Genomic DNA, 22,099 nt, shown 5'->3' on the forward strand with positions numbered 1-22,099 from the left:
GTAATGTAGTAAGTTTTACCGGACTTTTGGTACACAAATCGGATTTGACCGATGGTCCGACATCATTGGCGCACACTGTATACCTAGGCAAACTGTTCAGTGTTTGCTGACATTAATCATGAGACTACAGTGGACAATTTAATACCAGTTAATTACAGAAATCCAGCCAGGACATGTTTATGAGCGGTTACATCCCCCTGGCTAATGTCATCTTATTACTTCAATGAAAGGGAAAAATCATGGCGATAAATGCTATGCTGTATTTGCTGGCTGCTTTTGAGTTGTGAGCAGTTTTAGATGGACTAAATGACAGAAATCAGCATGACTGGTGACTCAGGTGCTCAGGTTTACTTTGTGTACTTTGTCGGATCAGAAGCGACTCGGCTTAGTCTAAATTTGTCGCATCTTATGTGTCAAGTACAGTAAAAACTAAAACTCCCAAATGCAGTTGATGGTTTTTCCAGAATCGTCTCATGTGCAGTTTTAGTCGAGCACTGAGTGCGTCGTATTGTAGGTTTGAGTCATACCCTGTGACTCTGTGACTCTAGAGGACGTTGGTCGGGGATTTTTTGGTCGCTGTGACTTCACCTCCAAAAGCCAACAATCGGCAGGAAACAGGTGATATCATCGCGTTTTACCATGAAGCCGCCCACGCAGTAGGCCTGCTGGTAAATCTGGCATATTTACATCATTGTATGTTCATTAATATGCACTGTCCCATTCAAATAAAATAATAAATGAAATGAATGAAATGAAATTTAAACATTATAGAGCTGTAAGGAGTAATGAAACAGCGATAACCAATCAGATCCCCCCTGTGACCGGCTCTTTGAGTATGGCTGTTGGTTTTTGGAATCATTCACGACCTTTGACGAGTCTGTGACATCCGGACTGAAGGAATAGTACATTCAGATTCACTTAATTTAGTTTCAAATGTAGACTTTTGCATTTTCGGCCCAGATCAGGGTGTTTGGAGATCCAAGAAAGACATAAAATGTCTGCGCCACAGCATCTAAAAGTTCTAAAATAACTTGTGAGAGCCATGTGTGATCCTGATTCATAGTTAGATTTTTTTTGGAGTGACTCACATCAGTTTCAGTCTTTACACTGAGCCCCAACGGTAAGAATCTGGTTTAGCTGACATGTTAATAAAGAGTTTTTTTTAAATCTAAATAGTATTTTTGTTCCAAAGTTGCTGCGTGGAGTTTCTGCTTTCCATATTTATGGGATTTTTTTTGTGTGTATTTTGAAACTACGCTCGTGAAACTTCTACATGATTATAACAAAATGCTACAGCATACAGCAATGTAACACTAATACAAGAAGCAAAATAATGGTAACCAACAGCCACAAGAAGATTTCCATGGCTCACAGTCACATTGTATACTAATGGATGTACCCAGAGTTCCAACTATGGATGTTCATAATACTAATTCAGAGCAGTTGACTAGCTTTAAAGTAAGAAAACTGTCAGTAAACAGTCAAAAATCGGGCATAATTTAACAATATAGTGTTAGTTTAATCCGACACAGCCCACATACAACCTTTATTTCTACCTTGCTATGTTGGAAAATCAGTTAAACAGCATTGTAATTTAATAAAATACTAATAATTCTGGAGCTGACTTGCGAGCGTAGCGGTGTTTTAACATTTTGTCAACTAAATGTGCATGTTCGCAGCTCTAAGTAATAATTTAAGTATTTGTGACTTTAATTCTTCAAAAAAGCATTCTGTTTAAATAATGTGACTGCTTCATTCCCTTTTTTGAGCAATAAACTGTCAAAATATTTAGTTCATTATTCAATAAAACGAGGAAAAAGGCGAATTCTTACAACTAAGGAGCAGAAATGAGGAGATATCTTGTATTTCTGCTTCAAATATTTGTAATTTTTCATTATTTGATTGTTCACCAATCACCCGTTCACCTCTAAATATAACAAAGGGTGTTTCTGTTCACTGTGACACGAGGACAAATGACTGAATGACTCAGTCAGGTTGAATAAAAAGAAGTCATGTTCTTTCTTTGTGTTACAGCATGATCTCACCATAAAGTAAGAGGAAGTCCCCACCGTCTGTATATTGACTCACAATAAAAATAGCCTTCGTGTCTTTGTTTGCCAGCCCCGTGGAACGCTGGTGTTTGCACTGTTCTCCCTTTGATAGGAATCAGTGATATAATGTACCAACATTAGATTTAATAGTCCCATGTGGATTACACAGCAGTGTGTGTGTGTGTGTGTGTGTGTGTGTGTGTGTGTGTGTGTGTGTGTGTGTGTGTGTGTGTGTGTGTGTGTGTGTGTGTGTGTGTGTGTGTGTGTGTGTGTGTGTGTGTGTCTTTTAGCATTTGCTACATTGTGGGGACCAAATGTCCTCACAACTGCAGGAAATCCGAAAACTATGTCACTTGTGGGGACCTCATTTTGGTCCTCACAAGTTTAAACAGTGTTTTCTTGGCCATGTTGTTGTTACTGAAAAAAGTAAAAGTGCAAAAACGTTTCTTTAGGGTTAGCCATTGTTTTGGTCTGGGTTAGGGTTAGGGGTTAGATATGAATGGGAGTCAATGGTAAGTCCCCACAAATATAGAAAAACATAGTGTGTGTGTGTGTGTGTGTGTGTGTGTGTGTGTGTGTGTGTGTGTGTGCGTGTGTGTGTGTGTGCGTGCACTAGAATGAGTGGGTTTCTAATTCCCACAGTTTCTATTGGCCGATCTCATCATACACAAACACACACACAGCATCTGATGAGGAGGCAGCTCCCGGCATACCTCTGGACAATGGCATGTGACTCCCAGAACATGTGGACAAAGAGAGGAAGACATTCAATAAACTGTGTTTGTGTGAAGGAGAGGGACACTTTGTAACGCCTCTGTGTGTGTTCATAACTTCAATAAGTGTGTGTCTTCGTGTAAGCAGAAGATACAACCATGAAAAGAAAAGTTTACTTGCACTCACACACAAATACGTGCCTGTATTTAGTGACACACAGAGGATTAATCCGATCATCTCACATGTCCAGCTGGGTGCTGCTGCATCCGTGTGCATCCTCTCGCTCACATGTTCCGCATTGCCATGTGATTGGACAGGAGCGACTGTCATTTCCTGTCCAGCTCCTGTCTCATTTCCTCTCTTCCTCCCACTGTCACCCAGGTCAAATCTATACAGAAGCCTCTCCTTTCTCATTCACTGCTCACTTCCTTCAAACACCATTTTCTCATGCAGATAGTGACGCATTTTTCCCCACTAGTCAGAGCGTGTCCACATAAACGTTTTTTTCCCAGCTGAAACAAGCTTCTTCTGGAGACGCTCAAGCCTTTCAGACAAGCTCTGGTTCTTATTAATCTGACGGTAGCTGAACATGTCAGCTTCATGTCTGACTGACTGACATGTCTGCTCACTTTTCTGTACAATTTCAATATCACTTTTAACATGCCATGAGTTTGAAATGCAGGCATGCACAAACAGCAGTTCTCCATGTTGTGTAAAACTTACTTTTCCCCCACATTTCAGTACAATATTGGTCCAAAAACATCACAAAACAACAGAGCAAAAGCACAAAAAAACTTCCTCCATTTATACACTACCGTCCAAAAGTTTGGGGTCATCCAGACAGTTTCATGTTTTCCATGAAAATTCACACTTTTATTCATGTGCTAGCATAATTGCTCAAGGGTTTTCTAATCATCAATGAGCCTTTCAACACCATTAGCTAACACAATGTAGCATTAGAACACAGGAGTGATGGTTGCTGGAAATATTCCTCTGTACCCCTATGGAGATATTCCATTAAAAATCAGCCATTTCCAGCTAGAATAATCATTAACAACATCTACACTGGATTTCTGATTCATTTAATGTTATCTTCATTGAATAAATGAACAACAATTTCAACAATAAGGACATTTCTAAGTGACCCCAAGCTTTTAAACAGTAATGTAGATATCAAAATATTAGAATCTGTGCACAGATTTTCTGTGTACTAAGGACTTTGTGTCAGTTTCATTGACCAAAACCCATGTAAGCACCCTATGAACGAAAAGATGTAAGATCTAAAAGCTGATTTTGACTACAAGATGCGTCTCAGTTGCAAATTCCCTAACAAATTAGCAATTAATGAAGCTGTCAGTACGATTTACATGCAGTAAACCTGGTACTTTTTAACCTCTGGGGTGAAGTTCATCAGCTGCAATTCAACCTTTCATCAATTGATTTCTATCAGTACTTCATTTTTGTGCAATGAAGTTGAAATTCAGATTGATTTTAAGTCTCCACTGCAGAGTAAATGCAACTTGATCTTGAATGCATTGTCAAGCTTTAACAAGCTAACTCATTTTTTTATATTGCACAAACTTTAATAAATGCATCGTTTTTTAAATACACACCAGTGGCATTGCTCATGTAATATGAAACGGACGTGATTTATACCAAGTGAAAACATGCTTGTTTGAGGAACCTCATGAATTATACCTGAAGAAAGCCTAATGATAAGAGTACGCATGAACAAAAGACCTATAGAAGTTTGACTGCAAGAGTACAAAGGTTTATTTTTGACAAGAATAAGCTGTGGTTGCATGTTTTACCAATGTAACAAACCCCATCAGTTTTTGGATGTTTAAAGCATGAATTGTAAGCCATAAATACCACAGAAACAGCCTGGAGATAGTCTGCTGGTGGTTGGAGATCAAAGCCCCTCAGAAACTTCACTCCTCTGCGAGCCCTCCTCTGTCTCCTTGGCAACTTTCCCCATTGTTTGAATAAGACACCAAAGAAATACAAAGAGTGAGTGACCACTCTCTCCTCTTTATAGGGAAAAGAAATACCGCAATAAAACGTCTGCAGATTGTTTTTGGGGCCTTTACAGGCTGGATTTGAACCAAGCACAAGAACGCCGGGTGCCCTGACCGCCTGGAGTTAATATTGATCGCCAATATGTGTGAAATGTATTTTCTTATCGCTTCTCCCTGAAGTGTCGTTTTGCTCCCTGTTGTTTCATCTCATATGGTTTTGTCCAAGAAGTTGAGATTGCTGGGAATTCTTTTGTGCTTTCTATTTGATTCTGGGGTCACTTATGTGTCTTAATAAACAGTTGAAAGTTAAAATGGACTGAAAGATTTGTAGCTCGGTCACAGTGTCCTGGGTTTGACTCTGACCTGTGACAGGCAGTTTAGCCTGTTGAGCAACATTTGATTTACAGTATGTATGACATTTATTGCATCTCTGTCTGCCCCATTCCTCATCTGCCTCTCATTATCAGTTTTTCCCTTTTTTTATTCCAGTTAAAAAGTTTATGGTGGGATCCTTCTTTATCTAAATCTAGGGTGTTTAACTCAGTCGTACTGTATTTTGTACAGATTGTAAGAACATCCAAGACAAATTTGTGATTTGGGGATATAAAAATGAAATAGTTTTATTCTTTCTGGATCTGGTCCCATTTACTCCCATGTCATATCATTAACTGACCGGATATGCAGTGAAAGGAATCTATTTTTTAAAATAGCGCATCTTTCTGAAAGCGGGTATCGTTTTGGAATGAACCTGCATTTGATGTAAAGGAGATGCGACAAGAAGAATCCGAAAACGGAAGAGAGGAATGAAAAGGGAAGACGAAAGAGGATGAGAGGAATCAAGGGATGACTTAGAGATTGTGACTCCGGGCAGTGGGAGTTGATGAGGAGGAAATCTCTCTCCGCCTAAAGAAGCTTCCTCCAAGGGGCTTTAAAAACACATGAGGCTGCCGTGGATCTTCGGCTCAGCACTGATAGAAAACAGATTCCCCAGCTGTACGGTTGAAATGTTGTGTCTCAGGAAAATATACTGTATATGTTTCACAACTTTCCAGTCGAAAATTGACGATGCCTTGTTGTATGTATTTTGGAAAAGCATGAACTGTTTTGTCAATCAAGAAGTAACATTACACTTTTTAGAAGGAAACCCATGTGAATTTTGCTCTGGGGACATTAGAAATGACTTTGATTTTGATTAAAGTTTTTCTACAGTTTCTACATCCCAGCTCTCCAGGAGAAAGGTTGTGTTTAATGTTCAATTAGGAGACTATAAACGTTCCATATTCAAGGTGACACAAGTTTACTGATTTAGTCTGTAACACATCCAAAGGCAATAGTTTCAATACTTAAGTTGTCCTTTGTCTTTGTCTCTCTGCAGTGACTTGTCCATGCAGTGGGGTCAGCTGTCCAGGCCTTACTCCTCCACCGACCGAAGCAGTTCTCTGGGCTCCATGGAGAGCTTGGACACTCCGACGCCCACCACACAGCCGTACTCCGACTCCCATAATTCACCCGTCGACCCAACCCTCTTCAACAACAAGAGAGACTCTGCCTACAGCTCCTTCTCGGCCAGCTCGAACACATCAGACTACGCCACGGTGCCACTAAGGCCCGGAGAAGCCTGCTCCATGGATAACCTCCTCCAGAGCCTGGGGCCGACTTGTCAAGGTGACAGCAGGTCATCTGGTGAGGCCCCAGATGAGGCGCAGCTGATTGCACACAAGTCCAGATCCCTGACGAGGCCAAGACCGAGGCATGTCGAGGTGAAAGAGAGGCCTTCATCCTGCTGTTATGAGCAGGAGCGGAGGGTAGATGTTGAGATTGTAAGAAATGGAGAAAGGGGAGCAGACAGAAAGATGAACCCCCCTCAGCCTCCGACTAGGAAGGATAGTTTTAGGGCCACCCGGAGCCACCCTAATGCTGCCAGCCAACGTTGCGCTTCAGCTCCTATCGAAAACTCCAGTGTTTCTTGTTATTTTGAGGAAAACAAGTCCTCTCTGAATGTTGAATCAGGACTTCCTAATGGCATCCCTGTGTCAGAAGAAGGTGATCAAACCGAGAGTTTCAAAGAGGAAAGTGTAGACTCGCATTATATCCAAAGACACATCAGATGTGAGACCGGTGCTAATAAAGACTACAAGTCAGAGACCACCTCAGATCACCTCTCTGACTCAGTGACAGTCTCCCCAGTCCCTACAATCCCCTCTGGTCCTTCATCTTTACCTGCCGAATCCTCTTTAGAGGCTCAAGGGGCGATCACACGCTCCCAGACAAAGCACTCTTCTGGACTGCACCGGCACAGCGCGCCTGAGAAGCTACTAGCTACACAACTTCAGTTATTGCAGTTCAACAGGGACAGCCCTTCACTGGAGCCTTACAGTCTGTCAAACGTGTCAGATCCCTCCTTGTCCCCTTGTAGCAGTCAGTGGTCCCACTCTTCACTCCAACCCGCCACAGAAGACCAGGAAGCTTCTCACAACCACCTTAATGCACCATCACACAAATGGGGAGGCAGTCGATGCTCAACTCCTGGATCTGTGTTCTTGGACGGTGACGATGGATATTCAGGTGAAAGGCTGGAAGAGATTAATGTAAATGGCAGTTCTGCCTCACCAGTTCATCATCACATCTCATGGGGCCGCTCTGTAAGTGTACCAGTGGAACCCACAAAATCATCAACGCAGGAAAGATTGAGCTCTGACACAATACTGGAGAGTGACTTTGTGCCTCTTAGTGCTGCTGCCAGTGTGGACACTCTCCTGGAGGAACAAAGAGCAGGGGAGAGGGGTAGAAGTGGCGGGAGAAAGGAGGAGGGTGTAGATGGAGAGGCAGTCATGAAAAAGTCAAACTCATCCAGAAACCATCGACGGAACCGTCGTCGCAGTGAGCGTTTTGCTACTAATCTTCGCAATGAGATTCAGAGGAAAAAGGCCCAGCTTCAGCGTAGTCGTGGCCCAGGAGGGTTGCTCTGTAGTGGAGAAACTGTCCAGGAAGAGGAGGACCCAGACCTCAGTGAAGAAGGACCAGAACCAGACCTGCCTGCACAGGATAAGAATGCCAAAGTTGCATTTGCCTTCCCTGCTGTTCCCCTAGATTCCCAGAGCTCCTCAGCAGTCAAGACATCAAACAACTCGAATAAATCAAACCATGATGTCTTGCAGTCCACAGCTTACCCTCAGAGCAACAACATCTCCAAGTCTGTTCAAATTCTAGACCCAGGTGTGCCTAGTTTTGGTCTAGGCATCCGAGTTGTAGAAGAACCAGCTCCTGCTGGTAAGGCCCGGCGATGGCGTTGGACCCCTGAGCATAAACTTCAGCCTGAACCTGATCCAGATCGACGACATGGAGTCTCGGGTGAGAGGGTATTAGGGGTCACGGGGTCACGTCACGGGGTTTGTTCCTTCACCTCCTCATCCACTTCCTCCTACAGTCGCTCCTCTTCATGCTCTCGAATGGAGGAGTCGGATATCCTTCCATTTGCAGATAGAATGAAGTTTTTTGAGGCGACTAGCAAAGGCATGTCCGTGCCAAATGCTTTGAGTCTGTCGAGTTGCAGGCAGAAGAAAACCTCCGACCATCTGGAGCACCAGGGGGGAGAGCTGGATCAGCATCCAGCCCAAAGGAGATACTCATATCAAGGAGGACTTAAGCAGGAAAATGCCCTGCTTCCAAACGCTATGGAGGCCAGGAGGCAGTCTGTGAGTAACTTCAGGGAGAGGCAGAAAGAGAAGGAGAGGGAACAAGAGAGGGAAAGGGAAAGAGAACGGGAAGAGAGGCTAAGAGAAAGGGAGAGGCAACAGGAGAAGGAAAGACAAATGAGGGAACTAGAAAAGGAGAGTGCAAGGCTGAGGGAGATTCAGCGGGAGAGGGAACGAGAGGAGAGGGTGAGGCAGTGGGAGAGGGAGAGGCAGAGGGAACTGGGGCTGCAAAGGGAAAAAGAGATGGAGGTAGTCAGAGAGAAGGAAAGACTCAAAGAACGAGAGAAAGAGCTTGAGAGAGAACGAGAGAAGGAAAGGGAAGAAAATTCTCAGCTCAACTCCCATCAAGAGTTTTATGGCACTTCTGGCATCAAGGACAGAAACCAAGACTTCCAGCACAACGACAACTTCCATAACTTCCAGCCCAAGCCTCAGGTGTTCTCCCATGGCCAAACCCAGAATCAAGTCCCACGGTCGGCTTTTCATCCAGTCAACACTCCCTCCCAGCTGTTGGAGAACCAGCAACCTCTACATCAGGGATACACAGCGAGGAGCTACACACCCACAGAGGTAAGAATGCTGCTCGCTTAGTTTCATCAGGGAAGAAAGACACTCTGCATTTATCAGGGCTTATGGAAGAATTAAGGGTTGCCATACTCAGTGGGAAGCTGGATAGTCATCTTTCTGGGATTTTTAGTATTACATGTGTTTTCAAACAGTAGAATTGTGAGGACTGATAAGGGGCCTGCAACAATACGCTGTTGTCAGCACTGACAAATTACTTTCTGTGCTCAAGGAAAATTCTTTCAAGGCATCTGTCCTGCTATATATAATCATGTAATAGCTTCTAACTGTTTCCATAACCAGCATATTTACAAGTCTGCTGTCTTCAAAACCCATTCCAGCTGCAGGCCTGCTAAGTTAAATAACAGCAGCACTGAAACCAAGTAACGCCTTTCAGAGTGAAAGATAAACTTTGCAATTCACTGAAATCAGACTGTGGTTTTGAACCGAGCTGAAATGACCACTGGAGACTGAAAACTATCTCGATTCTTTCAAACAGCACCAGAAGGGATCAAGTGGCCACATTTGGATGCTGGAGCTAAGTGGCCACTCGGTCCAAGCGCTCCGTGGTTTGAACGGTCGGTTTGAAGTTGAACTTCGCATCCTGCATGTGGTCAAAGTCTGAAGTTCTCATTGAAAATTCTGCGGATCATTGAAATAGTTCACGGAACTGAGGGAGATTGGGCAACAGCGGCGGACACTTGTGTCAGCGATAATAGCAGCGTTAGGTTACATCTTTGCCGCAAAGTGATTCGAGACTCCTGGCAGGGGGTGCAGCCCCTCGTCTGAACTGTTGTACCTCCTGTGAACTCCAGTCGATTAGTACCCTCATCGTTTGACACCGAGCATCCGAGATGACATGTGTTTCGGACTAAATGTACGATCAGCTCAGCAGATACTTGTTTCACGCTGACATTGTTATGTTGTTCCTATGTGTTTTTAAACTCTGGCCTTGTCCACGTTGGGATCATTTTCAAATCTAGGGTTGCTGATTTGATGCCACGGTGATAACCCCGCGTCCAAAATCTCTAATGGTAACAGATGTGCTAGATATGTGCAAAGAGAAACATACTATGTGTATAGAAGCACACGCATGTGACGAACTCCTACCAGAAATGTATCAGTGCAAACATGCATTATAACATTAAAACGCAGATCCACACACAATAAATGAGGTTCATTCATTGAGGTGTTCCAGCGTGTGTGTGTGTGTTTTGGAAACAGAATGTGAAAATATAGAAATGTAAGTGGCTGCTGTTATTATTTGTGGTCTGTCACTCAGTCAGCTCCCATTAAAGAAGCCCAGCTGTGTTTTCAAATCACTCCCTCCAATTGTTTTTGGCCAAATTACACGCTCGGATTAAATTATTTTTTATGTCCCACCTCATTACATGAACATTAATCCCACACTTTGATGCGATCTGCCTTTTTCCCACTAGACATTCATTTTGTAAAGGTCAGGGAAGAAAACATTGCGTGCACAGTGTCCATTATCATCTAAATGAAACACATTCACAACGACCATTCATATTCTGAATTTGCAGTGTGTGTTTTGTCAGTTGGAATATGTGAATAGTTTCACAATTATTTTAGTAGTTTGGTTTTATTTGTTGAACCTGGACAAAGAAGTGATGGATTAAAGCTGAGTTTTCTGCTTTTTTTGTTGGAAAGAGCAGTTGGCCGACGTGTAATATGTCAGCTATAAATACTATTAGTGCAAATGCCAAGAAACAGAAGCAGTGTTATGGAGTAATAATTTGCACAGTTGGATTGTTGGTGCTGCAATTAATGATTATTTTAATGATTAATTATGGACATGTTGAAAAGGTGAATAACATCATTTTCATCGGAGGGGGTCTTTATTGCCGCTTGAAACCCCAAAAGACAGTGAATTTATGTGTCTAAAGGTGCTTGTGAAATAGAGCTTATTATCAGTTGTTACCATTTGATGGATTTTATTGCGCGTGACGGCCAAATATGCAAAATTCGCCTCCGATCATGCCAACGAAAATACCATCTGAATGTTCTGATTTGCATCGCAGACGGTCAGAAAATATCTAGCATAGTGTGTGTGTGGAGCCCACTGGTGTGTTTGTGCAGCTTGTCTACGCCGCTCAGTGTGTGTCTACTTTCTGCTGTAACTCTGAGAGTGCAATGAGTTCATTATGAGTCATAACCAGGTCCAACACACTATACAGACTTATTATGATTACTATTATTCTCTGTGGTAATCAAAAAAATAGTGAAAATATTTTAAAAGATAATGAAAAATGTCTGTCAGATGTCTTTACATGTCTTGTTTTGTCCAATCAGCACCACAGAGTCCAAAGATTTTCCCCTTGCAAAGATGTAAAATGCAGAAAATCAGCAAATCCTCACATTTGAGAAGAAGAAAGTGAAAAATTTTAAGTGTTAATGCTCTAAAAATGCTGTAAATGATAAGATACATTATCAAAATAGTAGGCAGTTAGCTGCTTATCTACTAATTTTTTTGATCATGTAGCAATTAACAGCATTATCTGATATCAATCTGTTACATAAATAAGCTCTTATTTACATATTAGGTTGGTGTTATTGGTGGAATTACATTTCTTTTATGTCTTTATCACATAAAATCTGCCTTCTAAATCGCTTTGAGTTTTAGCATCTGCAGCATACAGGGTGTCCCTAAAGTCTGGACACATAGGAAATCTCAGACTCTATAATTTCTTTGCCTCCACAGATTAAATATGGCTTTGTTGACAGAAGAAAGAGTTGAAAGATAGGTTGGAGTTGGGGTTAAGGAAGTGATTTTTTTTTTTTTTTTTTTGGGACTAGCATGAATTTTAGCCATGACCAATTCTTTAGTTTCGGCTGAAACATTTGGTCGTGTAGAATGGTGTTTGTCCACGACGCTGCCTGTTTCTTTCAACATTTTAACCAACTTCGCCGCTTTGGAAAAGCCAAGTGGAATCCTCCTTGGATGATGTGCATTAAACTCTCGATATGTGTATCCTTCATGTGAGAAGTACCAGTTCAACTTTTCTTCTTTTGACAACGCTGTATTTAATATGTGGAGACAAAAACAATTATAGTTAATGAGATTTTGTACGTGTCCAGACTTCAGGGAGACCCTGTATATCAAAAAACCTGTTACCAGTTTACTGTGAAGCCACCGCTTGACTCCGCACCACACTCTGCTACATGTACTGCAGACATTAAAGAATGACGACACTATTTCTAAATAATCCCAAACATTTTTTTCTGCATTATGCTCTGTACAAATAAATTATGTTTAAATATCGGTCAGCTGATTTATCAGTTGTACATTTTTCTTTAGAACTCCAGCTTTTTGCGTTGCCAACTTTCCACGTCACTGTAAAAGTTTAATTACTTATGTCATAGTGGCTAGTTGTTTCGGGTAGCTTGCTTTTACTCTAAACAAACTAGATGTAACTTGTTGATTAGCGACCGGAAATAAAAGGAAATTTAAATGTAAATAAGTACTATATGAAGACAAAGAATCAGCCCACATTCGTGCCTCAGGTTGGTTTTTGACATGAAAAGGCTCCAGAGTCAGCTGCAAATACCTCCAACCCAATTAACCTTGTTACTGTGAAAGTATATCACAGGGTGGAGTCACACACCCACTTCCCTTCAGCGAGCAAAACTTTAGCTCCAGATTGAATTCTTCCTTCATTCCTTCAGCGTTATTAACCCGCTTTAAATCTCTTCTCAGACATATCTGGCCCGGCAGCAGGAAACCACCAGGCTCAACAGGAAGTACAGCCTGACCGAGAGGTGAGCACCTCGCCGCACAGCAACAAATACAGACACTTAGATGCGTATAAATCATGAACATTTCCTGCTCCGACCTGGTTATCTTCCATATCTGTGAGTGGACCTGTAGCAGTGCAGAAACTCTCTGATTGTCTCTTGAGACGCAAGGTGGGGTCGGTCTTTTGTGCACCGATGGGCGGAAATCCCTCTCAGTCATGCCCGGCCATGATTTGACTGTAATGAGCTCTAAGTGTGCGGAGCAATCATCCATGCTTAAAATGTGACCATAATGATATGTGCTTGGATGGTGATTCCTGTACGTTAGCGTGTAGGGGGTGCATTTTGGACATGCTTGACTTGTAAAAGGGCCTCTACTCAATATTTGACCTGAGACCGAAGCAGTTCAGTGAGTCTGGAATGCAAAAAGGAAACATTTAGTATAATTACCCACTTTCACTGTCTGAATTTTTGGTTTTTGACATGCGTTTCTGAAGTTTGTCTGAAAATGCCCTTCTCTATTTACTATTTAATGCTCTGAATATTTTTTTAACTTGATTGTGTCTTATTTAGTGATAAATATTGATGCTTTTGGAAAATGAGCAAAAATTAGATGAGAATACTGATATCACTGCAAAGGTAAAAGAAGAGGTGATTAGCTTAGCTTAGCTTGGAATAAAGACCGGCTGACTTCTGTCCATAGTCAGCCTTTTTGATAGTCATTTCATCCATTTTTTTTGTGATTTTATGGTACTGTAATGCACCTTTAATTATAGGTATTTTTATGATTAATTGTATTATTTTATTGTTTATCAGCCTTTAATTTAATAGGAGAAATTCCACTGAGATTAAGAACCTCTTTTGAAGGGAGTCCTGGCGAAAATAGGCAGCAGCAAATGTGAAACAGTAAAAACACAATTAAAACATGAGCAAAAAACAAAAGAAAGATTAAATTTACAAGCAAATTATGAAAAACACGTGCATGTTGTGGAATCGGCCTCAAGAACTCACAGTTTGGATTTAAACTCACTCAATGAGATGAACTCGGTTAGTTTCCAGTCTTTCTGCAACATATTCCATGCAAAAGGTGCAGAGTGAACAAAAGCTTTTATACCCAGTTCAGTACAGGCAGAATCTTTGTTTAATCTTTATTTAGATATAAAGGGATCCTCTCAATTAGCCTCGCTGTCATTTAATAAAGATTAAATGAAATATAAAAGTAGTATAAATATATCTACACCTCTAAAAGTCACTAACTGTCTTGATAAATGTATATCTATGTGCGTATAATGGCAACAATGTGGATATTTGGATTTATAGGAGGTCCTCAGCTTATTTTGGAGTTCCACCATTATGGATCGGCATCAGTCAATTTTCATTATAAGTTGGAACTTCAGCGAAAATGTAAACAAAGCTGTTACATGCATCTCGATATCAATCAGTCTTTCAGAAAAGTCATGAATACCAATGACTTTCATGCATGTGTGAGTCATTCTACAAGATAACAGAATATGTTGCTGTGTTTTTACAATTTTAACGTATTATTCTATCTAATTTCACTTCAGTGGAGATGGCTTTCCTTTTCTTCGAAGCACTGCCATCAGAAGAGTCTGACTTACGCTTGGGAGCAATAATTAAGTTCAGAAAGTTAGTGGATGTTGCACAAACCAAGGTGATGTACAACCAGAGAATGTAAACAAAACCGTCTTGAAGCGCCACGTGACCACGTATCCATCCGCTCCTTTCGCCAACTAGTTCCACGTAACCAGATTCGATGTAATGACGAAATGCCATAGGTCGAGGACGTTGTAAACCGAGAACCCCCTGTAGTGTATGTAGGCAGATATAACGTGTTTACAGGTTTTGGTGTCTCTACAGGAACCAATCTGACAACCTCAGTGTGATGACAAGCCTCACAAAGCTGTTGTGTGCTTGAAACGGTTACAGCTCATAACTCCACATCAACCTTCTGTTCTTTATGCTAAGCTAAGCTCTTCATGGCTTATTAATCATTAACATGTATGTAATGTCGTATATTTGTCAGAATCTGGCTAAACTGCCTTATAGAATGCCAAATACTGCAGAAATTTATAAATTATTGATATTATTTTATTTCTCCACATCACAGAGACTACCCCAAGCTGGAGGCGTGAGTCCAGACCACCAGAGAGCACCAATCAGCAGCACCTCCATCAGGGTCGCTGGGGTCCCAGGCAGACCAGCAGCAGCAGCAGTGATGACTACAGCGGACACTCCTTTGCCCCTCCACCTGCACCTCTTCGCTCCGAGGACGAGCCATGTCAGAGAACGACCTCCGCTTCGACGGCAGCCACCGCTGGTCGCCGTCGATCTCCTCGGCTGCCAGTCAGACCCTGAGCAAGGTGGAGGAAGGAGGCGGCGGCGTCAGGGGGAAGATGCTACCAGCAACGCCAGGCAAAACAGGAAAAAGACGCCACCTCCCCCGAGGCCGCCGCCGCCCAAGTGGGAGCAATTCCACCGCCGGCGTTCATCCCACCACGCCTTGTTCTCTTCTTCTTCTTCTGCTGCTCCTCAGTCCAACCCTCCTCAGACCCACTCCTCCTCCTACATCCCTCCACCTGAGGAGTCCAGGCAGAGGTCCTACAGCCTCCCTCCGGAGAGGCACAAAGGCGTCGGACAGCTGCCCAAGATGCAGCTGCAGCCAAACCCCAGAGATTCCCCGCGGCCCGTCCAATCAGAGCCAGGCTCCGTTTCAGGAAGTGTCCTTTTCTGTCGCCCCGCCCAGTCCCATGTTCTCCAGGAGGGCCTTCAGACCGGTGGCACCTCCCCCAGAGAGAAAAGGAGGGAAACCTCCACCTACACCACCACCGACTCCAGCAGCAGAGACCGGCGTGAGCAGGTGAGAGATCAGTAATTATTTAACGTAGAGATAAAACTAACGTGATAGATTGGTGAAATATCTGGTCTAAAAATGCCAGAAAATCAGAGTAACCATGCAGAAAGATGACCAGATTCAGTCTGTCAAAGGCCTTGGACACACAAATTCAGATATTTTTCCCAACAAATTTACAAAAATAGCTTTTTTCCAAGCATTTCTTGGCCAATCTTCATCAACTATATAACAATTACCACAGACTATAATTAATTTCATCATTTATGTGGACTTTAAACTGCAAATGCTGTGGACTAAGTATGCTTTGATGACTTAAATCTGCTCATTTTCAATAAATTTCTATAATTCCTGCACAAATAAACTGCTTAAAGGTTTTTACTGGGTGATCTAAATGGTTGCTTTTGTTAGTAAGATGAAGTTGAGAAAAAAACAGCAGTTAGTATTTAAAAAAAGATCATTTGAGCAGGTTTTTCTTGTTTTTTTTAGCCATACATTTGAGCTTTTAAGCGATAGAGGTCAGCAAACACATCTTCAGTGTTTCTGTTTAAAGGATATCAAATGTCAATTATATTATATATATTATATAATATATATATATATTATATATATATATATATATAAACCTACAGAATCTACAGAAATAAAAGATAAGAGCAGAGACAACAGAGATCTAAAAAATACAAAGGCATAATTATGTACACAAAATGTTGAAAGTAAGAAGACAGTGCTTTAAATATAGTGGTTATTTCTGTCCTTGCTTCTGTGTTGTAAGTTATTTTAATGTGTGTCTGCAGTGTATCGATGGTGGATGTGAGTCCAGACCAGGACAGGATTCCAGTGAAACCTCACAAACAGCAGCTCAATGTGAGACCTGGAGCTGAGTGGGAGAGAACTCCATCTCCCAGAGTTCACAGCGACACCGTTCTTCACCCGCTCTTAGAAAATGGAGATGCTGGTGGGTTTAGGTTCCCCTACTTCCTCGTACTTCAATCAAACTGATTACGAGCAGCAAGCAGCAGCTCTGTATGAACAGAGGCTTCCCGATCGAAGAGCAGCAGAAGATCCTCGAACCGGGAACAGAATCTGAGACGGACCCTCAGCCCGAGTCCCGCTCACAGCCTGGAGGCCGACCTGGACGCCCATGGAGACGGACATCGACGACTTCCAGGGAGAGGAGCTTCCGGCGGAGGACGTGCCCATCACCAGCGAGCTGCCCTGCTTCGCTCTGCCTGTCACCGTCCTGGAGACGGACATCGACACGCCTGCCGGAGGCTTCGCCGTCAGGCAGGACAGAGAGCAGCTCCCTGGAGGAGGAGCTGGAGGCCGGGGGACGGCAGCAGAGAGGGCTGAGCCTGGAGGAGCTGTTCCCTCAGAGCAGCGAGGGGAGTCGGGCACAGAGGGCTGGAGAGGAGCCTACCAAACCACGGAGCACAACACCGACAAGATTTTGGATAGGTGAGGAGGAGAGGCTTAAGTAGTGCTGGAATGTGACTGTGTGCTGGGAATTATTACACAGATCATTTTGGACTTGTACAAGACCTAACTGTCCTGTCACTTAAAGCTCATTACTCGTTCCCACAACCCTTGCCACAGCACCTTTACTGAGCCAGATTACTTTTTTTTTTTATTATTCACTCTGTCAAGTTTCCAAACCATTTGTTTTGCTTGAAAACAGGTGCTTGATGGGTAGCTGGTGCCAAATAGGACAGAAAGTGAATTTAAACAGCATAAAATCGACACAAACACTTACTGAAACTTACAAACTTCTTTCTCTTTAGATCCAGAAAATATGGTTGGAATCAATTGTTGTTATCAGTGACACATCGTACAGCACATGGATGCAAAATCCCGTTTAGAAGTACAGTTTGTGAAAGTAAGAGGTGCAAATTTTGTAGCTTTAAAACTAAAATGTAATTTAAAACAGCTTTTTTCTATGCATTTTGGTCTGACTTCTTCAAATGCGTCATTATACTTTACATTTTAAAGAACTTTTGCATCAAATCATGTATTTTATGTGTTTTATTGGTTCATTCTGGATATTTACATAAAATATTGGGGAAAATATATAGTTTTGGATGTAAAGAACTACAAAAAGCTCAAATTTAATAAAATACAGATTAGGGGATTTGAATTAATGTCCAGTATTAATGTAGCATCATTTGGCACATGGATGTAACCTTTAAAATTACAAAGTGTGAACGTAAGAGATGCGAATTTTGTAAATATGAGCAAAAAATATAATTTTAAACAGGTTTTTCTGTTTGTCTGCACACAAGTACTCCTTAAGGTCACTGAAAACAGAACTTTGGAAGATATTCAGAAAGTTAGAAGCAGTTTCATCTTCAAATGTTTCATTATACTTCACATTTTGATCAGTTTTTGCATCAAATCAGTGTTTTATTCTGGATATTTACATAAAATATTTGGGAAAAACAAACATTTTTGGATAAAAACAGCTGTAATATCACAGCTTTAAAACAGGATAGATTAGGGATAAATAGTATAAGGACAATAATACATGAAAATATTAATTATGTTCATATTTATTCATGTTATTTAGAACTAATTCTTGCTTTGCTGGTCTTTTTTACAACACTACAGTAAATGTATGTGAGTAATTGGACTGATGAGATGTTATTTTTAACACCATTCTTCCTCTTTTTGTTTAATTTCATGCTGTCATCTGCTTCTACATTTAGATTATTGGGTTTTTTTTTCAAATGTTTTCCATTTGTTTGTTGCTTTCTTTTAGTCCTCATAATTGGTTGCATTTCTAATTCAATGTGTTTGTAGATTATGACTGTGTTTAGTTTCTCAGCCTTTTCTTTTCTCGCTGTGTAACTAAAACAAACTCTTCCCTGTCAGGCGGTCCGGTGCAGCTCCAGCTGTTCGTCTTATTACAGCACATCAGCCGCCCAAAGCGTCAGATCCTGTCCCAGATGAAGGACTTCACCGATCAACAGGGAGCGGGGCGAGGACGACGAGCTGACCTACAAGGTAAACAGCTAGCTCTGAACATTTTGACACGTCTTATTGTGAAAGCGAAGACATGGCACGTGTTGCGTGTGTTTTCATTTTGAGATGTTCTTCACTCTGTGGTGCAGAAACAGCTTATGGAAAGCTCCGCGAAGAAGCTGGGAGTGCTGAGGGAGCTCAGAGGGGGTCTGCAGGGACGACATCCGAAGCCCAACGCACAGCTGGGAGAGGAGGTGGGGGACAAACTTATTCGCCTATTTACTCATCTAGTCATGTTATCAACCTCTGACGTCAATTGTGCCCTTATTGCGCTGCAGGAGTACGACAAATCCATCAGTTTGCTGCCTTAGAAACTCTGCTTATATGGCCACTAGAAAGATGTTTCACCATCCTGAATGTACGTCGGGGCCATAATATTTGGATATTGACAGACGATTTTCAGTATTTTTGAATTTGAAATGAAACAATCAAGATGTGAAGACTTTATATTGAGGGTTGACCTCACCAGATTCCAAATGCCACTTGAAATGAACTGTAGAGCTTAATCTGCTCCTTCTAAATGAAATAATGAGGGGAATAACACACACCTGGCCACCAAATTAAGCTGAAGTCTGCACTTAAAGCTCATGTTGTTATTTCATTTCAAATCCATTGTGGGGCTTTACAATACTGGTCAGTGCCAATATTTTCTGGACACCTTTCCTCTGTTTATTATTTTAGAGCCATGCTGCATTTGTTATCCCCGCCTCCACGAAGTGGAAAAGGGGGATATAGGGTTTGGCTCCGTCCGTCCGTCTCGTCCGTGCTTCCAGGATGAAGGGACAGCTTTTCTCGGAAACTATTACTGCTAGGATTACGAAATTTTGTGGGTAGCTTCACACCATGGACACCTTGATCAAGTTCGAAAATGAGACCTGTGCAATAATATTTAACAGAGTTATGGCCCTTGATCATATTTTTGGATATAGACTCATAGACATCACATGTGGCGGGGGATACTGATGACCATGTCGTCTCGTTTATTCATCAAGTTAGTTTGAGTTTGGATTTTTTTTGCTCTTGTTTTCTCTAATTTGTCTTGTTTTTGCTTTTCGCTTTACACATCCTGCAGTTCAGCCAAATCCAGGGCTCCAGACTGCGACTAAATGGTCGCATTTTGCGACCAAAATTTGAGCGAGTGCGAGTAAATTTTTCACGTACTCGCGCATGTGCGACCAGTAAATTTGCCGATTTTTAAAAAAATTATGATTGAATATTTTTTGTTGCCGACAAACTTCTTCTCCACACTTCAGCCCAGTAGACAGTAATGCGCAAATGAGCTGGTTTACCAACCGACATTAACTCCAAGAGAAGAAGAAGAAAGGAGACGAACACCAAAGAAGAAGAATGCGGGCCAATGTGTGTGAGAGCGGGGGGTGAATGATGGTGAAGCTCCTGATGTTTCACAAAGCCTTTATTTACGTTCAACCTTATTTGGGTTGAACGTCCTTCCCTCCTTTCTTGTCCCCTTCCAGCTGCTTATAAGTTTAGACACATCTTTGCTAGACAGCAAAAGCGTGGAACCGTTTTCTTTTGTCTTTACATGGATTTTCGGACTCTTCAGCAGCGTCTTCGTTATGTCAAGAAACCTCCTCTTAGAGAATGACTTCCTGTGCCGCTGAAATGGTCACAAAATAAAAGCCCGTAGGATTAAAAATACGCCTTCAAAATAAAAGCCTGAAGGGAACGGTTATTTTAACACTAGTATAAAACAAAGGCTTGCCAAAACTGATGAACTGTTCAACAGACCTTTATAAGAGTAATTTACACGTGATTCGGTATAAATACATAACGTGTACACGCATAACACATGCCCGTACGCAGCCAAGATCATTTTTATTATTATTAAAGATTTCATCCATTGGAAATTATACGTAAACTGAGCAGCCTTGGTGAAGTACTGCGCTCTCTGAGTGATATTCTTATGTTGTGTCAACTGCTGCACTATAAAATGTGAATTGAAAACATATTTTCTGCGTTTATTGTGCAAGTATTTATCAGTAATACATTGATAATGAGGAAATGTCAATATTTACTTTGAAAGTTTGGTGTGCGCCCCTAAATTTTCTGCTTGCGCTCCTAAAATTTTAAGTTAGGGGCCACTGTGCTCCTCGGAAAAAAAAGTCTGGAGCCCTGGAATCACACATGAATTTTTGATCAGTGCTGGCTTCTTAGCCGCACAGAATTTTTAGTGTTTGACACATAGAGACGTGTAGAATATGGAGATTTGGATGAAACCTCATAATTTCGTTTTAGATTCTGTTATTTTCCCATTTAAAGATGATCAAGACGTTGAAAATGCAGCAATTCTTTGTGTTTTTACAGTTTCTGGCTGATCAATGGCGTCATTTTGGTGATTTTTTTTTTTTTCTTTTAAGATAAATCTGGTGGTGGAGCTTCAGATTCAGAGAGTTGAATGTCAGAAAATAGAGAACATCTTAAATCTACAAGTGATTGTTGGCTTGCCTACTTCAGTAACACTGCTATCGAGGGATGCTACATGAACCAGATGGCATCAGGAGAAAGTTAGCCAAAGTTTAGCATTTATTCACCATTAGTTTTACCGTCTTACACACCAAATCCAAGCAGTTTCTTCCTTGTCTCAGTCTGTTCCTTGACTTTGATCGTCCTCAGGTGGAGAACATGGTGGTGTCAGTGTGCAAACCCAATGAGGTGGACAAGTTCCGCATGTTCATCGGCGACCTGGACAAAGTGGTGAGTCTGCTGCTGTCGCTGTCTGGGAGGCTGCTGAGGGTGGAGACGACGCTGGACACACTGGACCCTGAGACAGAGCACCATGAGAGGGTGAGGATGGATGGGATGGATGGATGGGATGGATGGATGAGATGGATGGATGGGGAGATGGATGGATGTGGATGATGGATGGATGGTGGATGGATGATGGATGGATGAGATGGATGATGGATGGATGAGATGGATGGATGATATGGATGATGGATGGATGGTGGATGGATGGATGATGATGGATGGATGATGGATAGATGGATGATGGATGATGATGGATGGATGGATGATATGGATGGATGATATGGATGATGGATGATGGATGGATGGATGGATGATATGGATGATGGATGATGGATGGATGATATGGATGGATGGATGATGGATGATATGGATGATGGATGGATGGAGGATATGGATGGATGGTGATATGGAGGATGGATGGATGGATGATGGAGGATGATGGATGATGGATGATGATGGATATGGATGGATGGATGATGGATGGATGGATGGATGATGGATGATGGATGGATGATGATATGGATGATGATATGGATGGATGGATGATGGCTGGATGGATGGGGCATTTAAACTTTATTGTCCTGTACACAGCAGAAACACAGTGGTTACCCTGAGTAATGGGATTCTTATTTTGCGAGTTCCCCT

The 22,099-nt window shown here is 41.9% G+C and overlaps 1 protein-coding gene across 1 annotated transcript in view; it reads left to right on the forward strand.

The window, feature by feature from the left end:
- The window catches only part of shroom4 (shroom family member 4), a 93,566-nt gene that overhangs the window by 70,801 nt on the left and 666 nt on the right, over positions 1 to 22,099 (forward strand). Inside the window, 18 exon segments of the mRNA XM_051944185.1 lie at positions 6,159 to 9,048; positions 12,761 to 12,822; positions 13,666 to 13,668; positions 14,940 to 15,079; positions 15,082 to 15,201; positions 15,204 to 15,442; positions 15,444 to 15,676; positions 16,465 to 16,630; positions 16,633 to 16,761; positions 16,763 to 16,806; positions 16,808 to 16,931; positions 16,933 to 17,044; positions 17,047 to 17,144; positions 18,536 to 18,586; positions 18,589 to 18,627; positions 18,629 to 18,667; positions 18,775 to 18,879; positions 21,320 to 21,490. Of these exon segments, the coding sequence (XP_051800145.1) occupies positions 6,159 to 9,048; positions 12,761 to 12,822; positions 13,666 to 13,668; positions 14,940 to 15,079; positions 15,082 to 15,201; positions 15,204 to 15,442; positions 15,444 to 15,676; positions 16,465 to 16,630; positions 16,633 to 16,761; positions 16,763 to 16,806; positions 16,808 to 16,931; positions 16,933 to 17,044; positions 17,047 to 17,144; positions 18,536 to 18,586; positions 18,589 to 18,627; positions 18,629 to 18,667; positions 18,775 to 18,879; positions 21,320 to 21,490 (4,765 nt within the window).

This window comes from Acanthochromis polyacanthus, chromosome 23 (genome assembly GCF_021347895.1).
Source record: "Acanthochromis polyacanthus isolate Apoly-LR-REF ecotype Palm Island chromosome 23, KAUST_Apoly_ChrSc, whole genome shotgun sequence".
In the NCBI taxonomy this organism is placed as follows: domain Eukaryota; kingdom Metazoa; phylum Chordata; class Actinopteri; family Pomacentridae; genus Acanthochromis; species Acanthochromis polyacanthus.